The 21,631-nt window shown below is 42.5% G+C and overlaps 2 protein-coding genes across 3 annotated transcripts in view; one reads left to right on the top strand and one right to left on the bottom strand.

Moving 5' to 3' along the window:
* The window catches only part of ttll3 (tubulin tyrosine ligase-like family, member 3), a 9,284-nt gene extending 6,738 nt beyond the window's left edge, over positions 1–2,546 (bottom strand). Inside the window, exons 1-5 of the mRNA XM_050038331.1 lie at positions 2,474–2,546; positions 1,936–2,009; positions 1,743–1,846; positions 1,457–1,625; positions 907–962 (exon numbers count right to left, since the gene is read on the bottom strand). Coding sequence (XP_049894288.1) covers positions 907–962; positions 1,457–1,625; positions 1,743–1,846; positions 1,936–1,951 — 345 coding nt within the window. The 5' untranslated portion in view covers positions 1,952–2,009; positions 2,474–2,546. The remainder of the gene's footprint in view (positions 1–906; positions 963–1,456; positions 1,626–1,742; positions 1,847–1,935; positions 2,010–2,473) is intronic.
* A 1,317-nt stretch (positions 2,547–3,863) lies between these two features.
* The window catches only part of slc4a8 (solute carrier family 4 member 8), a 52,621-nt gene continuing 34,853 nt past the window's right edge, over positions 3,864–21,631 (top strand). For both annotated transcript variants that reach the window (XM_050037194.1, XM_050037193.1), the window contains exons 1-2: positions 3,864–4,152; positions 18,624–18,705. In XM_050037194.1, coding sequence (XP_049893151.1) covers positions 4,114–4,152; positions 18,624–18,705 — 121 coding nt within the window. In that variant the 5' untranslated portion in view covers positions 3,864–4,113. The remainder of the gene's footprint in view (positions 4,153–18,623; positions 18,706–21,631) is intronic.

Raw genomic sequence — 21,631 nt, 5'->3', positions numbered from 1 at the left:
TACGACGACGAACTGCAGTCAGGTCGAGACCCCGATGAGGACGACGAGCATGCAGATGAGCTTCCCTGAGACGGTTTCTGACAGTTTGTGCAGAAATTCTTTGGTTATGCAAACCGATTGTTGCAGCAGCTGTCCAGGTGGCTGGTCTCAGACGATCTTGGAGGTGAACATGCTGGATGTGGAAGTCCTGGGCTGGTGTGGTTACACATGGTCTGCGGTTGTGAGGTCGGTTGGATGTACTGCCAAATTGTCTGAAATGCCTTTGGAGACAGCTTATGGTAGAGAAATGAACATTCAATTCACGAGCAACAGCTCTGGTGGACATTCCTGCAGTCAGCATGCCAATTGCACGCTCCCTCAAAACTAGCGACATCTGTGGCATTGTACTGTGTGATAAAACTGAACATTTCAGAGTGGCCTGTTATTGTGGCCAGCCTAAGGCACACCTGTGCAATATTCATGCTGTCTAATCAGCATCCTGATATGCCACGCCTGTGAGGTGGGATGGATTATCCCGGCAAAAGAGAAGTGCTCACTAACACAGATTTAGACAGATTTGTGAACAATATTTGAGGGAAATGGTCTTTTGTGTGTATAGAAAATGTTTTAGATCTTTGAGTTCAGCTCATGAAAAATGGGAGCAAAAACAAAAGTGTTGCGTTTATATTTTTGTTCAGTGTAGATATAAACGGCTCAGTCCAATGTAACAAAAACATTACTCTTCTTTTCAGGTGATTATACATTAAAGAAAACATATCTGTTATATTATATTCCATTTTTGCCAACATACCCCCCCTAAATCCTATACACATTTAAGTAATGCAATTATAACAAGAATAGCACATCTGATTGCTTTCAGACTGCAGGACATCAGTGTCGTGTTGGTCAACTTGAACGTTGTCTTACCATGAGGTCATACATGTCATCAAGGTTCTCCTCTTTCTCGCCTTCATCTGCTCCCACTGTAAAGAGATAAGTAAAGAGTGTGCATGTGTTTGTGTGTGTGTGCGTGCATGCAGGCTTATATGTGTACAGGGGTGTGTTAAGAGGGTAGGGGTCTTTGTTGTAGGTTGGTGTCTGTAATGTGGTACACAGTGTATCATTTATCAGGTGTAGGGGTATCCATGCATCCATCTAAACTAGTGCTCCAATTACATATAGGCTGGCCCCTCCTTTAAACTGTGAGTAAAGGGAGCATATCACTGATCTCTCTTTTAACATTCAATTTATAAAGACAGACAAAATATGACTGATTGATGGTGCTTTGTTAGTAATACTGTGTGCAAGGTCCTATAATACACATCCGATCCCAGTGTCACAGTCACTTATATACAGCCGTTTCTCCTCCCACAGACTGAGACTAGTGTTATTGGCATCGACACTGCATCTCCTTTTCTCAAAATAGATGTTTGTCTTTGGTAGCTCAAAGACTTGATTGTATTCTTCATTGTCTCACCAGTAACATCAGCACTGACATCACCATCATCGCCATCCTCCTCCTCATTGCCATGGCAATGAGGTGGTCTCTGGGCAGGAAGGGGCAAACGATGTTCCACCCACCCTCTGGCCCACAAGGCAGCACGGATCACAGGGTAGGGTCCCTGCACTGAAAACACTTTCCTCAGCTGAGAAAGAGTGAAAGAGAAATAAAAAGAGTCAAATAGGACACCGAGCACGTAAGGAGGATTGTGGGCGATAATGCAGAGGTGTTCCAGTGACGTCTGACTTGTGCATACAATCACCTTCACTGCTTTCTCCACCAGCGTTTTAGCTGTTTTTAGCCTGTCTGGCTTGATTGCTGGCAGGCTTGGCACACTGCGACGTAACCTCCCCTCCACTGGAGCCACTGTGGATTGCAATGCCGAGACACATTGCAGATTTCAGTATAAAGTAAATGTGTCAATGTGCATGTATTTATATATTCAGGTGTCTTACCTGGAATTTGTTGCATGTTACTTTTATATAGCCTAGTCTTCTCTTCAGCTGATCAACATTCAGTGTTCAGATCTCTGGGAGCAGAAATATATTCAAAGGCATTATTTTCACATCATGATATTCAGATAGATAGATAGATAGATAGATGGATAGTAACAGTCTCCTCTGTAGTTGAGGAATAAACAGAGAAAACATCATATAAACTATATGGCACGTGGCATCTCAAAGCTTCTGAAGAAGGATGTAAATTGGGTCAAGCAGGCATCTAAATCTGGACAGAGCTGACTGTCAGCTTCTCACTGACATACCCATGCGCAAAAAGGCGCGCTGGCGCACAGGGGCAGACATGAAGTACATGCACAATTAAGAAAAAAAATCATATATACTGGAAACACATCTACAGTATAGGCTATATGTACAATGAACGACCGTAGATTTACGGACTAGCTCACTGTATATCTATGACAACGGTTAAACAAACTGCTCCTAGAATACATCACACCAGGAGAAATCTTCCTTTGAATATTAATATACAAACCTAATCTTGTCACCTCCGCAGTGACCCGACCACTCTGACCATACACACTCGCTCAGTCCTGCTTCCTTCATGCTCCCGCAGACCGTTCCCATAACAACCGTGCATGCTCCCGCAGAATGTTTATAGTTGCCATAACAACCGCTCCGAGGAGAAACAGGACGCCCGTGCGGGTCGATGAAAAATCCTGCCACCTTTAGCCATGCGTTAAAGAAAGTGGATCACTTATCTTACGCTATCAGTTGCAGTGTGGCTTACACGTGTAGACGACATGCACGAGGGCAATTAAACCTGCAGCCGCGACACAGCAAGACATTTGCGTGGACATATATGACTTCAATCTGAGCTCACAGAGACACTGTCTGAGGTGCAGCCTGCTGAGATAAATCCAATCAAATGTTTGACAATGTGGCAGGAGGACAGTGTCATATTTGTTTTGATCGACAGAGTTAATCCTGAGGTCAATGCATGTGGAGGTGCTCAGTTTCATATACTTTGCTTCCTTTTCACTACAGGACAATCGGCCCTGCATTTTCAATAATAAGCCTGCAAGTATTGTCATCACTTTGTCAGACATGTGCGTAAGCTTCATGCCATGTGCATGGATTATAGCAAACATACAGCATAATGTCCGACTTTGCACAATGCGTTAGCCTCCCACAAGGTGGCATCCAAGGCCTTCCAGTGTGCTCTGTTGCAAGATCAATAATGTTTTCTTTCATTCTATGTGCTCACTGCTGACGTTTGGGCTCCCACTGAGGACTACACGTCATTTCTTTTAGATAATTTACAGGGTAAATTGGTGATATAATCTATCAACACTGATGTTGACACAGACCTTTATTCAATGGTGGAAAATAACTACAATATATATATTGATAATGAAATATAAAATAATATAATATATTTCTGAATTGTTTACATTATTATTTAATATAAAATTGAAGTATATCTTGCTGCTAATATTCCTCTACTTTTACTTGTAAATGTTTGAATGTAGGAGAACTGTTACTGTAATGGTATGTAAAGGGTCTTCTTATTCCACCAAAGAAAATAAACAAGTAAAGAAGATAAACATAAAGTTTTGTCAACATATATTCAGTGGTTCTAATGGTTGCAATGTTTGTGTGGATGCAGAGTGCAACACTAAAAGTGAAAAGAAAGCAATCACTGTGCAGCACATCTCAGCAGCTGAAATGTGAGAAGCTGCCAAAGTGGACATTATATAGAGTGACGTAGCTCTATAGGCTTATAATAGTCTTGGCTTTATTGTGTTGGGTAGCAGCAGTGCGTCGCAGCCCGTTGTGTGCCTCTGCGCTCTGATTGGCTGAAGCTGCAGTGATGCTCTCCGCATCCTGCTCCCACAGCCAGGACAGGAGGGAGGGGAGCTGGAAGCGCGGCCGGGGAAAATCATCATAACACAGGGGGGACAAAATTCATTCTTTTCACCATTTACCTCATCTGGAGGAGAGATGTTTACTCTCACTATGTCTGCGGAAACACAAGCAGCTGCTGCTGTGACCAACTCGTGACTGCTTCTTCAAAACGTCCTGAGACAGCGCTGAGAGGCTGATCAGCCCCCTGAGAAAGTCTCACCTGTGCACTCCGTGAACACTGAGCAGGGTAACCCAAAGGCCACGAGCATGCCCGTCAACGACCCCGAGATCATACTGAGCTACCAGGTAAAGTGCCCTTTAAATGTCTAATGCACGGCGCGTTGCTTTGACACCGTGGGATGGCACAGAGCAGCCTGCACACAACCTCCAACAACTCCAGCTCTCAATTTGAATTGGAAATTCATCATTTGCAGCTGTAATTATGACCGGTGCCATAGTTCAGGAACTATTCAATGACAGAAATGTCACCTGTTTTCTTTGCCACAGTTGTATTTTCCCATGCATGTTCCAGTTTGCTGCAGTGTTTTAAAATTATTAGTTTGCACATTTTATGTTAAAGTGGACACAGTGATTGCTCTCCCATGATGCTAAGTTGCACCGGGTCTCTTGTCCTGCAGAGTGACGCTGTTTGCGCAGGATTGTTGATATTGTTATTCCGAGGTGCTAACACGTGCAGTAATGCCGGGGAGCGGATCACATTGCGATGCACTGAGAAATCCCAGTTATATTTAATGTTCCTCAAGCATACGGAAATGTGTCCTGGCCACACTGATGTGAGCTTGCAGCAGATTATTGATACAATCTAAACATATAACAATGTCATCTTCTCGTCCTGAAGCCGCGTGTGTGTGAGGAACCACAGCAACGGGACACTTTGCTGTGTTTTCAGATGGCACTTAGATGCTGCTTAGACAGCGGGTTGTTTTCTCAGTTACCCTCAAATGACCTTGACGCCATCCTTACACCGCGAGCGTCTACTTCCATACATGTGCGTTACTAGCCAATCCAGGCAGCAGGGGGAGGGCAGCCTGTGGTCATGAGGTTTGAAGGAGAAAATGGCATGATCCCCTGTTGATGTGTGATCCATTACCAGATCCTGGGTCAGCTGGTGAGATGGAGGTAAAGAAAGGGGGAGCCAGTAAGGACAAATGGACCATTGAGCACATTATTCAAGCTGACAGGTGGTAATGTTTGTGTAGCTTGATTGTAGATACCATGGCATCCAGTATCATAGCTTAAATGAGTTAATGTAGCCTACCTAAACAGAGTCATGTCATGGTGATTTATAATAACATCTCATCAGAGGGCAGGAGACAGATGGAGGAGTAACAGAGAGGGAGCTGGGAAGTCTCTTATATGGTTAGACAGCTGTCAGACAGGCAGGGGAAGTTGCCCAGGAGCCTCACTCTTCAAACATTAGGGTTATGCCAGTTTACTGCCACTACAGAAAACTTGTAGGTTTGTGTCTCCAACATTTCTGAGGCAGTCTGGTCAGTCAGCATGTACTGGGATCTTTGCCATTCTCCCACCAGAAACCAGTTCAAATGTTTGCCAAAGCGCTGATGAGGTGTTCCATGTAGTGGGAAAGGTAATCAGATCATTCGCATGAGTACCAACAGAAATATCACAATGTAAAAAATACACAAGTCATTCAAGAATCCAAAATAAAAGTGAGTGAAATGTTAGCAGAAGTAGTGCTTTTGATATGCAGAGGTACGTTGGCCAACAAAGGCAAACATGCAACAGTAGCCTGAAATGTGCTGCAGGTTCAGACACTATGCTAAGTCAAAAACATATACACAGAAGCCAAAACAAATACAGCGGAAACGTACTGCAAATGGAACGTATGCTGCAGAAAGCCTCAGCTAATACATTAATAGCAAACAAGCTGCAAATAAAAAAATGTGCTGCAGAAAACCTGAACAAATACAGTAGCAAACATGCTACAAAAACAGAAATGACGCAAAGTCAAAAACACAATAATTCCAAAAAACAAATAACAGAAAAACATTTCATATTTAGTCAACACAACGGGAGTTCGAGTTAGCACTGTCGCCTCACAGCAAGAGGGTTCCTGTTCGAACCCAGGAGAGAGCCCTTCTGTGCGGAGTTTGCATGTTCTCCCCATGTCAGCGTAGGTTTTTCTCCAGGTACTCCGGCTTCCTCCCACAGTCCAAAGACATGCAGGTTAATTGGTGACTCTAAATTGTCCGTAGGTGTGAATGTGAGTGTGAATGGTTGTCTGTCTCTATGTGTCAACCCTACAATAGTCTGGCGACCTGTTCAGGGTGTACCCTGCCTCTCGCCCAATGGCAGCTGGGATAGGCTCCAGCCCCCCCGCAACCCTCAAGAGTGTAAGCGGTTAAAGAAATGAATGAATGAACAACGGGTGTTCTCCATAAGTACCTTTTTATGTCACCTCTGTACTCCACCTTCATTCCAAAAACAAACTCACTCTCCTCTCTAGTGTCTCTCTCTCTCAAGTTAAAAATAAATCTGTTCCTGTTTCTTTTTTGTCTTTTTTTTTTTTCATTTGAAGCACATTTTTGTATTGTATTTGTTTGGTTTTCTGTACATGTGTTTGAATTGGCATTGTGCATTATGGTTGCAGGTGATACAAGTGGCTCTAAGCTTTCGTAACAACTGCAGACACAGTAGTAGGGCACCATCATCGACTCATTTGAAGATTAGATTCTGGATTATTTGCTTTAAAAAATGTTAGAAAATGGCCATCACAAGTTCGTTAAGATGAAGGTGACGTCTTCAAATTTCTTATCTTCTCTGACCAACTGTTTGACCAACCATTTTAGGGCACGCTCCACACACAGCTTAGTTTGATCACCAGTGGGCCGGACCAGTCAAACCATTATATAATAATCTATAAATAACTACCGCTTCAGATTTTTCTCCCTTTTTTAGTGTAAATATTCAAAAAACAAAATGAGCAGTCTGCGATATCCCGAGAAAAATATATGCAAATTCAACAGTATGTCTCAGTTTTTCCACATTCAGTCAGTCTCCTACTCACTTTCATTACATGTGTGTTTTTTCATAGTTTTCCACTATAGTGCAACCTATTGAAGAAGCAGGATAAGTCATCCCCTGCCTTATAAACCATTTACACTCTGAAGTTTCATCAGCGCCTCAGCAGCAGGGTTCCTCCCATATTGTTTTAAGATAGAAGTCTGATCCAGATTCTTTTCTTCTTCTGAAGCTGCTGGTTGACAATATTTTGCGCAGTGTTCAATATCTTTAAATCTGACCACAGTATGTATTCATTCTTACTTCAGAGAACTGTTTTCTAGGTGGAAAAGCCTCTGAGGCAGCATCTTACATGAACTATCACAGGTATCACAGGTGCATCAATATGAGGTGTGCAAAGTCATCCAGTGGGCCAGATTGGACCCTTTCTGGCCCCTGTGTCTGACACCGCTGAATTAGCAGTCCTGTAAATAAATAAATAAACAAAACTGTGAGTAGTTACTTAGGAACTAAGTTCTATAAACAAGTGTCTTGGTATGTATGCAGAATCTTTAGGTACAAGATTTTGGCATCAGAAGCATTCTGGTTTCTGTTTGTAGCCCAAGTAGAATTGACCAATCTCGTTTGAATGACAGGTAAACGGTCCATGTGAAGAAGCGGAATGCATTGGGTCAAAAACAGTCTTGGAACCCAGTTATTATCTGACAACAAGTGAGCTTTATGTTGGTTTTATATTTTATTTATCTGCATTCATTGAAAGACATCAGTTTATAGAGATTAGCTGAAATGACTGGTGCTCAGAGGAGGAAGTCCTGACCTGATATCTGCTGGCTACACCAGATCATCCCAAAATATTGGCCTTCATCTCCAGAGGCTTTATCGTCATCAGATGATAACTGATGGGCTCTGAGACTGTAAAGGAGCCAATCACGAATGACCTGATAATTAATTAATCATTTGTAAGTACTTCCTGAATAACTTTGAATCAGATAATGATGAGTCAATAGAGAACAGACTGGGCTATACTATATCAATGAATCATTAGATAATGATTTGTTCATGAATATCTGTGAACTGACATGCCGACCACTGATTAACATTGAATCTGCCATTGAGTGGCTTAAAACTAATAATGATTCATTATTTACTCGTTACTTAATCAGCTGTTAATGTGTGTCCCCCTGTAAAGCAATACATCATACTGAGTGGATAGATCTGACATAGTTCTGTTAGTGCCATCAAAGAGGAGCAAATCTAAGCAAGCAAACCTCAAGAGAAGTAATATTCATGCAAATACATCTCTTACCATACTGCTGCTTCTGAAGGGCTAAGGTGACAGTCAGTATTACACTTTAGATGTAATTATTCTTTGAATCGTTGATAGTGTTCGCTGTTTTCTTGGTATTCTCTGTAGTGCAGGTTCACAGTTACATGCTGAACAGCCTCTTCACTGTTAGTGGTTATTGTGTACTTTTCAGTGCCACTGATGCATAACATATACCTGAGCCTCAGAGGAGCGCTGTATTGATACTGCTCCAGTTACAACACTGATTCTCTGTATCTTTATAACCATGCAGAGATACTTGGGAATCAATAAGTAAAAAAAAAAAAAAAAACACAATGAAACCAAGCAAAGACACAGTCACACACCACACTACAGTGCAATGTTGCCGTCACTATCAGCCCCCATACTGTAAAACTGTGACTCTAGTTCCAGTTTTGTAATAATTTATGACAATCCACATCATGAATTTGTTCCCCCAACATAAGATTGTCACAGTTCCTTTTTTTCCAGTCTTTTTTCCATTAGCTATTTGGCATCCCTCCCAAGCTTTCATTTTAATCAGTTTGGACTCCATTTAGTGGGAGTGATCCATAGTCGCCGATTCGACAAATGAATGCATATTCTAAAGAGCAACACCGTAGTCTTGTACAAATCACTGAAGGAAAAAGTCCATCTAATTTAATCAGTCTGACAAAAGTGTCTCAAAACTCTCAGTTTAATGTCTGAAAGTCCTCAGTACAGCCACACCATGTTTGAAAATTATTACAGTAATGCGGCATATGCCCAAAGCCACCGTTTAATGGGATTCATTTAGTTTGAAAGCACACTCATTAGAGTGAAAGATCCACAGAGGTTTAAACTCCCCACCACTTTTCAAGCCTTTGAACAGCAGTTCCACTTGTATTTCACACAAGTACTATTAGGTATCAAGAAGACCAGAGAATCATGCAGACACAGACACAGTTGAGTATTTGGTCCTTTCAGTGTTTGTCTTTGATCAAGCATGATCTTTAACTTTTTATGGTCATGATTTTATTACATATTTTTCAAGGTGTATCTCCAAACGTCTGCAGTTCTAATTAAGCATTGGGGAAACTAAGGCTGCAGTCTGTAAAGAAAACAATTAGAGAGTGCGTGCTGTGGAGGGGCAGTGTTATATGTGTGGTATTGATAAAGGTGTGTATGACTCATACTGCCCGTGGGCTGAAGCAGTCAAAACAACCGCTCCTTTCATCCTTTCTCCTGCAGCTCTCTCCTCTCTTGTCTCCTTTTTTCACCATTACCTGTTCCTTTCATCCATTCATGTTAACCCCCTCCTCTGAGTGAAGCACCATTATATGTCTCTCTAGTGTAGATTAGTGATGGCGCAATGCTATGAAGGAACAACAGTAGCCATCGGCTTTGGCACCGAATGTCTGGCCCTGCCTCTCTGACATGAAGCCTAGTCTGGAAGTGACAGGGCCAGTTGTCTAAGTCAGGATCTGTGTCCCTGCTGTCAGTTCAGGGTGCTTCTGGGAGAGGAGGAGAGAAGGGTCAGCTTCTGAAGGGTGGGGGTGGTGGTGTCAGCATGGGCAGAAACGCAGTCATGAGGAGTGGTAGACGTTCTGTCGAAAGAAATGTTCAACAAGTGTTTTGTTAGAGGGAAAGAGATGATCGTAACGATCAGTTGAGTCAGCAGTGACAGACATCTCGAAAGACTGGAAAGCCCACGCTGTGCTGCTGAATCATGGACGCACTTTTATGAATCCACCATTCACTGCTGATCATTATATTCATACAGAGTGAAAATCTCACTTTGTAAACAATGATATGTGCTCACACAAGAATCATTTCTTTCTTATGACAAACTAGCCAGTCTCTGCAATGTGTCTTGTCAGTTATCCCTCTGGGTTTCAAGCCTCTACATAGTAACCAGCAGGCCTCATTCCACAGAAGCTCTTCTCACAGTTCCTCTCAGTCCCTCTGGAGTGAAAGGCCATTTTGGCCCAGCACATTGATCGCCCCTCTCATTCCAGAGACTGGGATGGAAATCATTACTGCTCTATTTGTTCAGGGCGGTGGCCAGTTCATTGTGTATCACTGTAATGCACTTTGACAATACCCTTTGATTTTGCTTGAAGTTGTCGCCAAAAAAGGTGAATGGGTCTATGATGTTTTCTCTTCTGTACATGCTGTTGTGTATGCAAGGGCGTCGTAGTGGGGGGAAAAGTGGGACTGATTACTCAGGACTCCAGTGGGAGGGGGTCTTCAACAAACCTGGAGTGAAAAGTTTGTTTGTTTGTATGTTTTAAAATTTTGAGTAATTAGTGCCTTTAAATTCAAATTGTAAATCGATCAAAAGACTTAAAGGCGCAGAATGGTTTAGTCTGGCCCTGCACTAGGATTCGTGAGCACTAATGTGCATAATCATGTCTTTCACCAAGAAAGGGAAATCAGGATTTCAAAGCCGAAAAGAAAGAAAGTAAAAGGAAAGAAAGCAAACTGACTATAAAAATATGAGAGCCATGGATCAAGAGAGGAAAGGTGGGGGACCCACAGAGAAAGCTTATGCACAGGGCTCAGACTTTGGTGCTGTGTGCATGTATGAACTTGTGTGTATTCATGTCACTTTCTGCATCAATGGGAGGGTTATCAGCAGCATAAGTAGGACACTGTGTGCGACTGCAGTATCCTGTTCTGCTCAGGAAGTCTAACATCTTTCTGGGACAATCTGCCCTGCCAGAAAATTCATCTTGTATTTGTTTAGTTATCAAACATAGGCGAGTGATAGTATCTCTCTATCTTTAGCTTTTGCTGAGACACTAGATCAGGGCGCCCAAAGTCTCCGTGTGTTTAATCAAATAATTAGTTTGTGTTAAACGAGATTATCATCAACAACGAAATAAGTAAGAATGTGTCATCATAGTAGACACAACATTTCAAAGATAGGGTCACGGGTTTTTAAGTTAAAACAACAGGTGCCCTTATGGACACTGACACTGTTTTTGCTTTTTGTAATCATTCCTCCTGTTCCTACTAGCCATTAAAAGATCTCATCCTGACATGTTTCCAGTGGAGGTGACGGGGGACAAAATCCTTGATTTGTACAAATAACATTCCAATGTTTATTTAAGCTTTTGTGAGGGTTCAGCAGTCTGAGTAAGACAGATCCAGTGGATTTCTCCCTTTTAGTTCTCTCTTTGTGTTATTGTTTCTCCACCATACCAAGTAAACACTGTCTGTGGAAACACACAGAGGGAATTTGTACTAAAAAGACTTTGGAAGATACCCACTTGATTTAAAGCCACATATTTATTTCACAAATCGAGCACTGTGGATTTTGTCCCATTCAGAGTCCTGCACGGGTCTGATGTTCAAGACATGCTCCCTCACCAGCACCGCATCCTGCAACCGCACCCACCACACCACCTGCACATGACCAATCAGTTTCATAACCTGACCCAACCCATAGGCACAAGATCCATGGCCCAACCCGAAACCACAAGTGAATCTAATACAGTATATTTTAAAATGGTAAATGGTAAAGGTAATTCAGGAAACAGAATTTTTAGCTTATTTTCATAATACTGAGCAGCACATCTCCACAGTTTATGCACCTGTTAATACTGCACCTGATTGAAGCAGCTTCTATATTCCAGATTGCGCAGACGACAGAGCAGACACAGAGTCAGCAGTCAGAGGATTAAAATATTAAATTATTCTTATTGTTTTCATTTAATTTAAATAATTTTTTATACAACACCCATGATCTAACCTGCGAGTTCTTTGTTTAACCCAGAACTGAACCTGGAAATGAAATCAAATCCTCCTGTGAATCACCCTTTTTGCGGGTCACCATCACCTGTGGGTACCTGATCCAATGCAGGACTCTGTCACAATCACATACATTGAAAGCGCATTAGAGAGGGATCTTTTAGTCACCAGTATGAATGGGAGGAATTAGTCCAGCAAGCAAAAACAGTTTCAGGGCTCATATGGACACCCGACAATTGTTTTTAGCAAAGACTTAAAAAATTGTGAATCTGTCCTTTAATAACCTACCACAGTGGAGGGGTACAAACTGAATGTTATGTTATGTGCCACTGAACCAAAACTTAATTAAAGCAAAATGTCAAAGACATACAATACAGTGCTCGTAAGATGTTCCATTTGCCCTTTGTAAATCTACATGACAGTCGTTCGGTCATTTGATTTGGCACGATTGTGTGTTTCCTTTCTCATATCCAGCCACAAGGCAGCTCCAGTGTGTTTCCCATGGGCGGTTACCACTGATATGCTCATAAAGGACGGAAACTCAAGGACAGGCAGCCATTTTGGGGCCAGCTGTAGTGTGCCTCAATGGTGCAGCAGCAGTAATCTGTGTGGAGAATTATTTTTGAGTCATAAACCCTCCCAAGCACTGTGACTGATCCACAGCTAGAGGACGAGAGAAGAGAAAAAAAGGAGACGGTTGCCAGGAGATAGAAACAGGCAGCCAAACACAAATTATGTGCCCTGTCAGTGGAAAATCACGCACACGTGCATGCTTTGAGGGTCACAGATGTGCTCACCTACAGAGAGAGAGAGCACAAACAAAATTTGAAGTGCCATGTGAGCTTTTAATTAGCTGAAGCACATAATGTGACACAAGGGAGGTGAGTTGTGAATGACAGGAAACCATTAACCTGCTGAAAAAACACATACCTGCATGAGATTACCGTTAAAAAGGCACTCATGTGACTCCAGGCTGTGAGTCATATTATGTTGTAAAGAGCATGGATTGAGAAGAACGAACATTGTGATCCGGTCATGGACATAAAGTAGTATAATTTGATGTCGCCCACAAAAAATGACCTAACAGAAGATATTTTTCTGTCATGTTGTTTTCTGAAACACAATTTCACCCACTCTGTGGTTACAGTTATTGAATGAGCCTCAGGAGAATGATCTTTTCTCTGTGTGTGTTTTTGTGTGTGTGTGTGTCTGTGTGTGTGTCTGTGTGTGTGTGTCTGTGTGTGTTTGTGCGCACCAAATGGATCCAAACTAATTGATGATCTGATGGTCTCCCGTCCTTTCTGGGACAAAGAGCTTTTAGAGTCTCTCTCTCTCATCCATTCTCTCTTGTTGTGTGTCTATATGTTTGGTAAAGCTCCAGTTCTAATGGAGCCGACTGCCTCCAGCCTGAGCCCAAACCCACACACTGCATAGCAGCCCTAATTCACCAGCCACAGCTGCACTGACTGATAACACTGTGTGTGTGCATGTGTGTGTGTGTGTGTGCGTATCAGGGTTACGTATGAGAGCAGGGAGAGATTCGCCCAGCGGATGTGTGTATGCAGAGGATTGTTTTCTTTAAAGAGGCTGTAATCGATATTTATATAATAAAAATGTATCAAATGATGATGGATCACTTGTAGAGATGACTCGAGAGTTACCGCCTGAATCTGCAGCTCACCTCCACTTTACGGAGCTTTATAGTGAGTTTCAGCTCACTGTTTAGCTGTCAGCCAAGTCATCTTTACTGTTTTGCTTCACTCTCACCGCTCTCATAGCGTCGTTCACCGCCACAGCAGGCAGCTGTTTCAGTGAGAAGGTTAAGAAAATTCATTAAATGGCAGACAGCCAAAGTAAGCGACTAGCTGGTGAACATTAAAGCAATAGCTCGTGACAGACCATGGTATATTTTAATTACATCGCAGCCAAGGGGCATCGTTCACAGAGGGCGGACGACCCCTCAGGTGATACAATCACAACTTCTCAACAGTCAGGAGTGAGCTATTGCTTTGATAAAACCAAGTATGGCAATATGATCTTAAAGACATATTCCAATTTAAACCATTTCCTTCTGGCTGCCTGCACAGTTGCTATGCAACATAATTTGTTTACTAGCACCTTCGGGGAGTTGGGATCCAACACCTTCTTTATTGGTTTGAAGTCATCTTCTGATATTGATGCATCATTAACTGTCATGTCCTGAGTCCTTTTGTTCTAAGGGTCAGCGTCAAACATTTCCTTTGTATTTGTGCACGTGTTCTGAAAGCTTACAGATACGGACAAAAAGCAGCAGTACCATCACGGATCGTGGGGGCGGTGTGGTATAGTTCAGGCAAGATAAGACCATAGGTGACAATGAAGACATTTAGAAACTGGTGGCACACAACAAATCAGAAATTTAATGAAAAGAATTCTTGTATTTAATGGCCTCACAGACCACTGCTGTCTACACCACTGCCTCCGTTAAAAGACACATTACTACAACCTCCTTCACTTTCGCCTTGTTCGTTGTTGTGTGAAATTTTGACTCTGCCCTCTAGTGCCATCTTTTGGCTGTATCTATGCCTATATAACGGACAAATGGAAGTATGAGGAAATGGACCAATCTGTCTGGGTATAAATGAGCCCTGAGGGTTTTCACAGCGGTGAACGCTGACGAGTTGCACGCCGTGTCTTTGAGGACACACCAGGACTGACTGACTGACTCCTTTTTACATATCTCTGCATGTCGTCTTTTAGGTTCATCATGGATTTGCATAGTTGGTTGGTTCGACACTGTGGTTGTCGAAGTTGACAATAAATGTTTCCATTTTGTAGCACTTTGTTGTAACGAACTAATTTGTTAGGCCAACTTTTCCCCCTCAAACACAGAGTAATACAGAATTGTGTGAAGGAATAAGACATAACTACTGTTGTATATGGTTACTACACTACGGCTAACAGCCAATCAGATTGCTTGATTTAAGCTATCCGTATTATTACATGGAGTATTTAGCAGCTAAAGTGTCAGATATTTCCCTCACGACTTGGTTGAGACCAAAAACAGAGCTAAAAGAGAGTGATAATTGGACACAAACACGACTCTAAATGGATGATAATATTGCTCCGTAACTGCTGCAAATACGCGACTGTTTGTGAATGCACTCACCATATCGACTTAAAGTGTTCACAACTTTGATCTGTGTAGTTGTTTTTTAAGTCTGACATTGTCAATATCTGTTCTAAGAAAGAAAGTAAGGAGAAATGTTTGGCGTCAACTTTACTCAACAGTTTTATCCAGTTTTATCCAGGCAGGCTGAGCGGGTGATGATTCTAAGATACAAAGATGAAGACGATAGTTTTATGTCACACAGTATGATTCATATTTTAATTTTTAGGAGCAGCCCAATTCTCTATACGAGCGCCATTGTAGCTACTGTTATTTATTTACACTTAAAAGCCTTTTCCTCTGTCACTGCACTTCCATCTCTTCCATAAACATCATTATAAAACCACCAGTCACATTCAGTGTTTGGCCCAAGCATGACTTCCTCATTAAGTGGCCATACTCTTTATAAGGGCAGAATTGTCTCGGGATAAAGAAGTGCTCAGTCATGGAAAGAGAAAGAAATCCCACAGCACTGATACGGTGGAGAGGGTGTGAAAGGAGGCAGGGAGGCAGCGTCAGGCCACCCACACCTGTGAATTAAGTGGATGTCTTGGGATCCCTAAGCTGTTTTTAACTGTTTATAAGAGGCCGTCTGCGCTGATATTAGAGCAGTTGGTGTAGCAGTTGGCTTTTTGGAGTCTGATTTTTTTGCTTCTAATCAGGTAAGACATTTATCTCTCTGCACTGCATGTTAATTACTTTTTTTTTCTTATCACAGCCTTGTGTTAATATGCTTAGCTGTTCGGTTTTTAGCAGCATGCAGAGGCTAAAGGAAAGAGACAGAAGATAAAATAACAGCTTAGGGACTTTAGTGTGCCTGTAAATACAGTCTGAGATAGAGATAATACGCGTGCGCGCGCACACATGCACACACGCACACACACACACACACACACAGCACCATCCCCATTTATCACATTTCATAACTGCAGGCAGAAACCAGCATGATTCAAAAGTGTTTTTTTTTTGTCAATAAACTGCGTGGTGTTTTATCAGCCAAACCCCAGGAGAAGTAAGAAAAATCACTGCTCGCTCTCAGTCCATACACACACTTAAAAATAATACACACAGTCATACACACACAGGGTATTCTAACAAAATTTTAATAAAGTGACCAATCACTCTTATTAACAGGACATATGGTTTTATATTCCTCATAATACAAACTCTCAGCTCTCTCCAATGGCCCTTCAGGAGAAGAAATTGCAATTATTTTTGACTCTGTGGCCGTCATGCAGCAGCCCGAGCTGCATTGCGCGCTGCGTTTGCTACTCCCTGGATATCGGACTGCCCAATTACAGTAAAAGTCTGCATGACAGAGACTATATATCTTCAGCGTTTGCCTGTCAGTTTTCACCCTGAAAAGGAGACTTTTTGAATGAGCTGTCATCCATCTTTTGATGCACACCTAAGCACACACACACACACTCACACACATATATATTTCACATGCACAACTGTGAGTTTCATTGTTGAACAGTATGTACTCCTCTTCTGCGACATTTTTCTGTATATAATATTTTATTTTCAGATCGATTCTTTTTTTTTTTTTTTTGCAAGTAGTTCAACACCCTGCACCGTCATTTTTGAAAAGTGGGTGTCAGTTTTGCCAACCAGCAGATATCAGCTAATTCCGCATTCGCCACCCTCACACACACTGTTGGAAACACATCCAGTATATTCAGATCATGTCTTCATATACTGTAGCGTGGGTGGAAACATCTATTATATCGAGAGCTGCATTTACATACCAGTGCGCCTGTGTGTGTCTCCCCTAACCGTTTATTTATAGATTTTTAGCTATTGATTCAAACAACCGTAGCATGCTTTTACATACTGTGCTCACATGTTGTATTGTTCTGTGGGGTAATGTAGCATCCAGATGTGTGTCTATCCTCCTACCTGGGTCAAAGGTGACATTTCTACCAGTAAACAAGGGGTGGGTTGAACTTAGGCCCTGTCTACATGCATACAGATAGTTTTAAAACAGGTATCTTTAGTCTTCGTTCAAAAAAATAGTTCTGTCCACACAACCTTCATTTTACAGAATATCTCCTGCCACATTAAAACTCATAAACAACCCCAAATGCTTGCTGGTGTTAGCTATCTTTAGCACTCACAAAGGTAGTAAAGGGTACAGGCTAATGTTACCTTTTCTCAAAACACCCTCTGGAGATCACATAACAGCTGATCCTCATTCAATTTAAGGATGAAGGAGCTCACTCAAACATACAAGTGATGCTCTGGACATGCTAAAGTTTTCCTTCCATTCTTCATGGACAACAATCCCACTCTGGAAAGCGTGCCACCATCTGCTGGTTTAACCAGGCCTGATCCAAAACTGTCGTTTCTGGTGTACTTTAAACCCCCGATGCTGAGTTGGAGCAAAAACAGTGGGTGCAGCAGACGGCTGTGTTCGTCCATGAAGTGGTACCATAATACAAAGTTTTAATGTAAAGTAGTCATTAGACCAAGTACACAAACCGGTAATCTGCCATTGTTGTTTGTGGCGCATTACACAAAGTCATTACACAGAGACATTTCATCATTTCCCAAATGCTCCGTTTTGCACACAAATACAAAGTAAAACGATTTAAAAAAAAAATAAAAATAAATCAACACCTTAAAAGGCATTTTAAAAAGTGGCCTAAAACTCAGTTTGTGTGGACGAGAGCCTAAAATGTAGAGGAAATTATCTGTTTACAAAGATATCCATATACGTGTAGACAGGGCTGTATTTATACTAAAGTGCAGTGGAGCACAGTTGCCTTCTTTAACAGCATGTGGGTGGTTCCCAGAGATTAGAAATTACAGATTTACTGTTGCATGCACTCGAGGGATGAAGAGAGATCCTGGAAACAGAGACACTGCAGCAGCACAGACCTCCAGAGCCACTGTAGAGGTTCCTGCAGCACTCTGCCCTCATTATCATAGGAGCGATTCATGACCACAGTTAACACTCGCCACTGTACTTAAGCAAACAGCACTTTTTGTGATAGTCAAACACAGTGGCATCCTGCAGCAGTCTGACCACAGCTGCAACCCTGATGGATGTGGCTCTCTGCTAATTTGATTTGATTTCCCCTCGATAGTAGAGCCTAGCACATTCTCCAACTGACTCATACTCTGTTTACCTCTGGTGTGTGTGTGTGTGTGTGTGTGTGTGTGTGTGTGTGTGTGTGTGTGTGTGTGTGTGTGTGTGTGTGTGTGTGTGTGTGTTTATATGGATGTGTGCACGTGCCAGGCGGCCTGTCCTTCTCTGTGTGTCTGTGCCAGACAGTCTGAGAATAGACTGTCTGGAATTTGATGCGCATTGTTGAAAAGCTGTTGCCAGTTTGGCCAATTAGAGGCTTTGTTACAATGTCAGTAGTTTGTCTTTAACAGGACACTTCTGAACACAATGACCTTTTCACGTTTCCTTTCACAGATTCGTCTTGAACAGCTGAAAGTGTTCTACAATGCTGAACTTTTCCATAACGACAACATGGCTGTTGGAAACAAAGGGCATTGTAAAGAAATGTATAATGTGCACTGAAAATAACTGAAACGAACAGAAACATTATCCTTGTCTGTCTGTGTGTCCATCAGCGGCCAGATGAGGAGGTGGTGGTCGACCAGGGAGGGACCAGCTCGGTGCTGAACATCCACTATGAGAAAGAGGAACTAGAAGGTGAGTAACGTGCAGTTGGCAAACACCATCAAACTCTTTACTTATATGGTTCTGTTGGGATAAGCTTTTATTTCTTGCTTTTCCTCTGGGTCGACGATATGGGAGGTGTGTGGTTCAGCATGACCTGCTGTCTGTCACAGTGTATCAGTAGTTAAAGATCCTCTCCAGACGCGTTTTAAAGTATGTAAAAAATTCTCTGCTGTGATTAATATTTTGTTTAATATGGTTTTCCCACATAAAACGTTACAACAAAACTCTGAAAAGGGGCTGGAAGCAGATCTACACTTTGTGCCTCATTGAGAAATTCTGGATGTGGCTTGTGCTAGGTTTCTGCTTTTTCTGGTGCTGGCACAGCACTAAAAACCAAGCAGCAGCCTCTGGGGCTGAAAAATGGAGCCAACATAGAAGTGCTAATAACTACAGATCCCCCAATGGACACTTGAAACTGGTTCGAGAAGCGACTCAATCCCCATAGAGACCCATGTTAAAATGCTCAGCTTTACAGCAGGAATAAACATGTTTTCAGCCTGGTAGGTAGCTAACTAACTATATAACTAACTTCCCTGTCCATGACAACTGTATTAAGGCTTAAAGTTATGCATAATTAAGGGTGTGGCCACTCTGAGTGACAGGTTGTCTGCAGATAGTTTCATCAGCTTCTCAGTCAGATCCACCCTCCTGTCCAAATATGGTCACTTCTGGCCCCCACAAAACCAAGATCGCCATAGCCAAAATGCCAAACTCTTCAAAATGGAAGCCCATAACCAATGGGTGATATCACAGTAGCTACATCCATTGTTTTATACAGTCTATGACTGAAATGAAGTGTGGCGATAGGTCTAGCTATGGGAGAGTAGCACCACACTGACTGGTGAAAAAGCAGTGCACATCAAGATGACTAATGTTGGTATTAGATGAAACATCGGAGAGTTTCAGCCATTCATGTTTGAGCCTCAGTCAGACCCAGACTTAGATAAGGAGCCTGTTGTGCACCAAAATCGGCAACCAGCAGACGTATCAGAAAGGTAAGTATAGTTAGCATCTTTTATTTATGTTGTCTGTTAGCTTGTTAGCTTGTAGGCTAACAGGCAGTGGCTGACACAGTATTATGAATCATGCATTAATATCTGCTACAATGTTACAGTGTGTTCACATTGAGCTGGTTTAAATCTAAAAACCGCACACTATCATGTTAGCTGTCAAAACTGTCACTATGCTAATGCTAATTCTGCTAACTCTCTGTGCTGAGAAGTCTGCTCTGTGCTGGAGGTTTTAGGTTTCTTTCCTGGTGTTACATTGAAGTCAGTTACCCCATCAATATGTGTTTCCTGTATTAGATAGTGACTGGCTTTTGCATTAGTGACGGCATACGTTTGAATCTGAGATTTGAGGGAGGAATTGAGGGAAGTACAGGAATGTAAACACACCTGTCTTGTGACAAACCTTTTACTAATACAAGTCAGTATAGTTAAGGTCAGACATTTTAGGGGGCAAAAACAAGAGAAAAACACATTTTTCAGTGGAGATCTTCAAAATAATAATTTATTAAGAATGGATTTTTTGATCTTTGGTCGCTAGGGGCGCAATGTGCGGTTGACGTGTCTCCCTCAGCTCCCACTGATATGCTCATAATTTAACGAGTTTTGCAGTTACATCGTTTTTTCCCTACTCATACTCTCAGTATCTGATTTATAAGGTGCTTGTGTACATTTTGGATGCAACAACCAGTCGTTGATGAATTTGAGAAGTGCAGGACGTGAGAAAGACGAAGGTAAAGCCACAGAGAAGCGTGGGAAGCGTGGAAAGTCCACAATGGCGACGGGCACGGAATCAAACATTCTCAAGGCGATTGCCGAACTGAAGCTGGACTTCTCCACTTTTAAAGCGGGTCTTTCTGCCACGCTGGATTCTCGAATTGAGACTGCTACTCAGCTTCTTCGAGGGGACATTACACGTTTTAAAGAAGAGATGCGCCCCACAATACTAGGTCTAACAGAAAAAACGGAGTTGCACGCCACCAAAATCAGTGATCTTGAAACTGCTGCCACCGCCGTTTTGGACACAATTACGGCGCTGGATAAAGAAGTAAAAAGAATGTCTAAGGAAGTGAAGGCTGTGCAACAGAAATGTGAAGATCTGGAGGGGCGCTCTCGCAGAAACAATCTCAGGATCTTTGGCATCAAAGAAAACGTGGAGGGTCCCCATCCCACCGATTTCATCGCGGGACTGCTGAAGGACACACTATTGCTGGATAGCAAGCNAGAAATGTGAAGATCTGGAGGGGCGCTCTCGCAGAAACAATCTCAGGATCTTTGGCATCAAAGAAAACGTGGAGGGTCCCCGTCCCACTGATTTCATCGCGGGACTGCTGAAGGACACACTATTGCTGGATAGCAAGCCTGTCATTGACCGCTGCCACCGCGTTTCCCGGGGCAATCCAACCAGCGCCGCCGGCGAGCGGGGCCGACCTCGTGAATTCATCCTGCGAGTGCATTTCTTTCACGTAAAGAATGAGATCCTCCAGCGGGCACGTAATTCTACTTTGGAATATCAAGGGCAGCGTTTTTTCATCTACCAAGACTATACACCTACAGTAGCAAAGCAGCGAGCGGGATTCGGAGATGTCAAACGGAGGCTGCGTGACTATCCCGGGGTGAAGTATGGTCTGCGTTTCCCCGCTCGCCTCTGGCTGTCTTATGAGGGAAAAAAATTTTCATTCGATACTCCGGAGGACGCACTGGCCCACTTTGAGCGTCACATTAAGAAAGAGTGAAGAAACCTAAAAACTGCAGGACCTGATGATGGACCATTACATACACGGCTGATGTGAGTACAGTAACGGCCTGTCTGTTATCTGGCTGCTGTTTAATTGACTCTTTACTAATCTTCACATCATCGAAGTGCATGCACTGAACTGACATCTGAG

This window comes from Epinephelus moara, chromosome 24 (genome assembly GCF_006386435.1).
Source record: "Epinephelus moara isolate mb chromosome 24, YSFRI_EMoa_1.0, whole genome shotgun sequence".
Classification (NCBI taxonomy): Eukaryota; Metazoa; Chordata; class Actinopteri; order Perciformes; family Serranidae; genus Epinephelus; species Epinephelus moara.
This window is presented reverse-complemented; position numbering and strand designations above follow the sequence as displayed.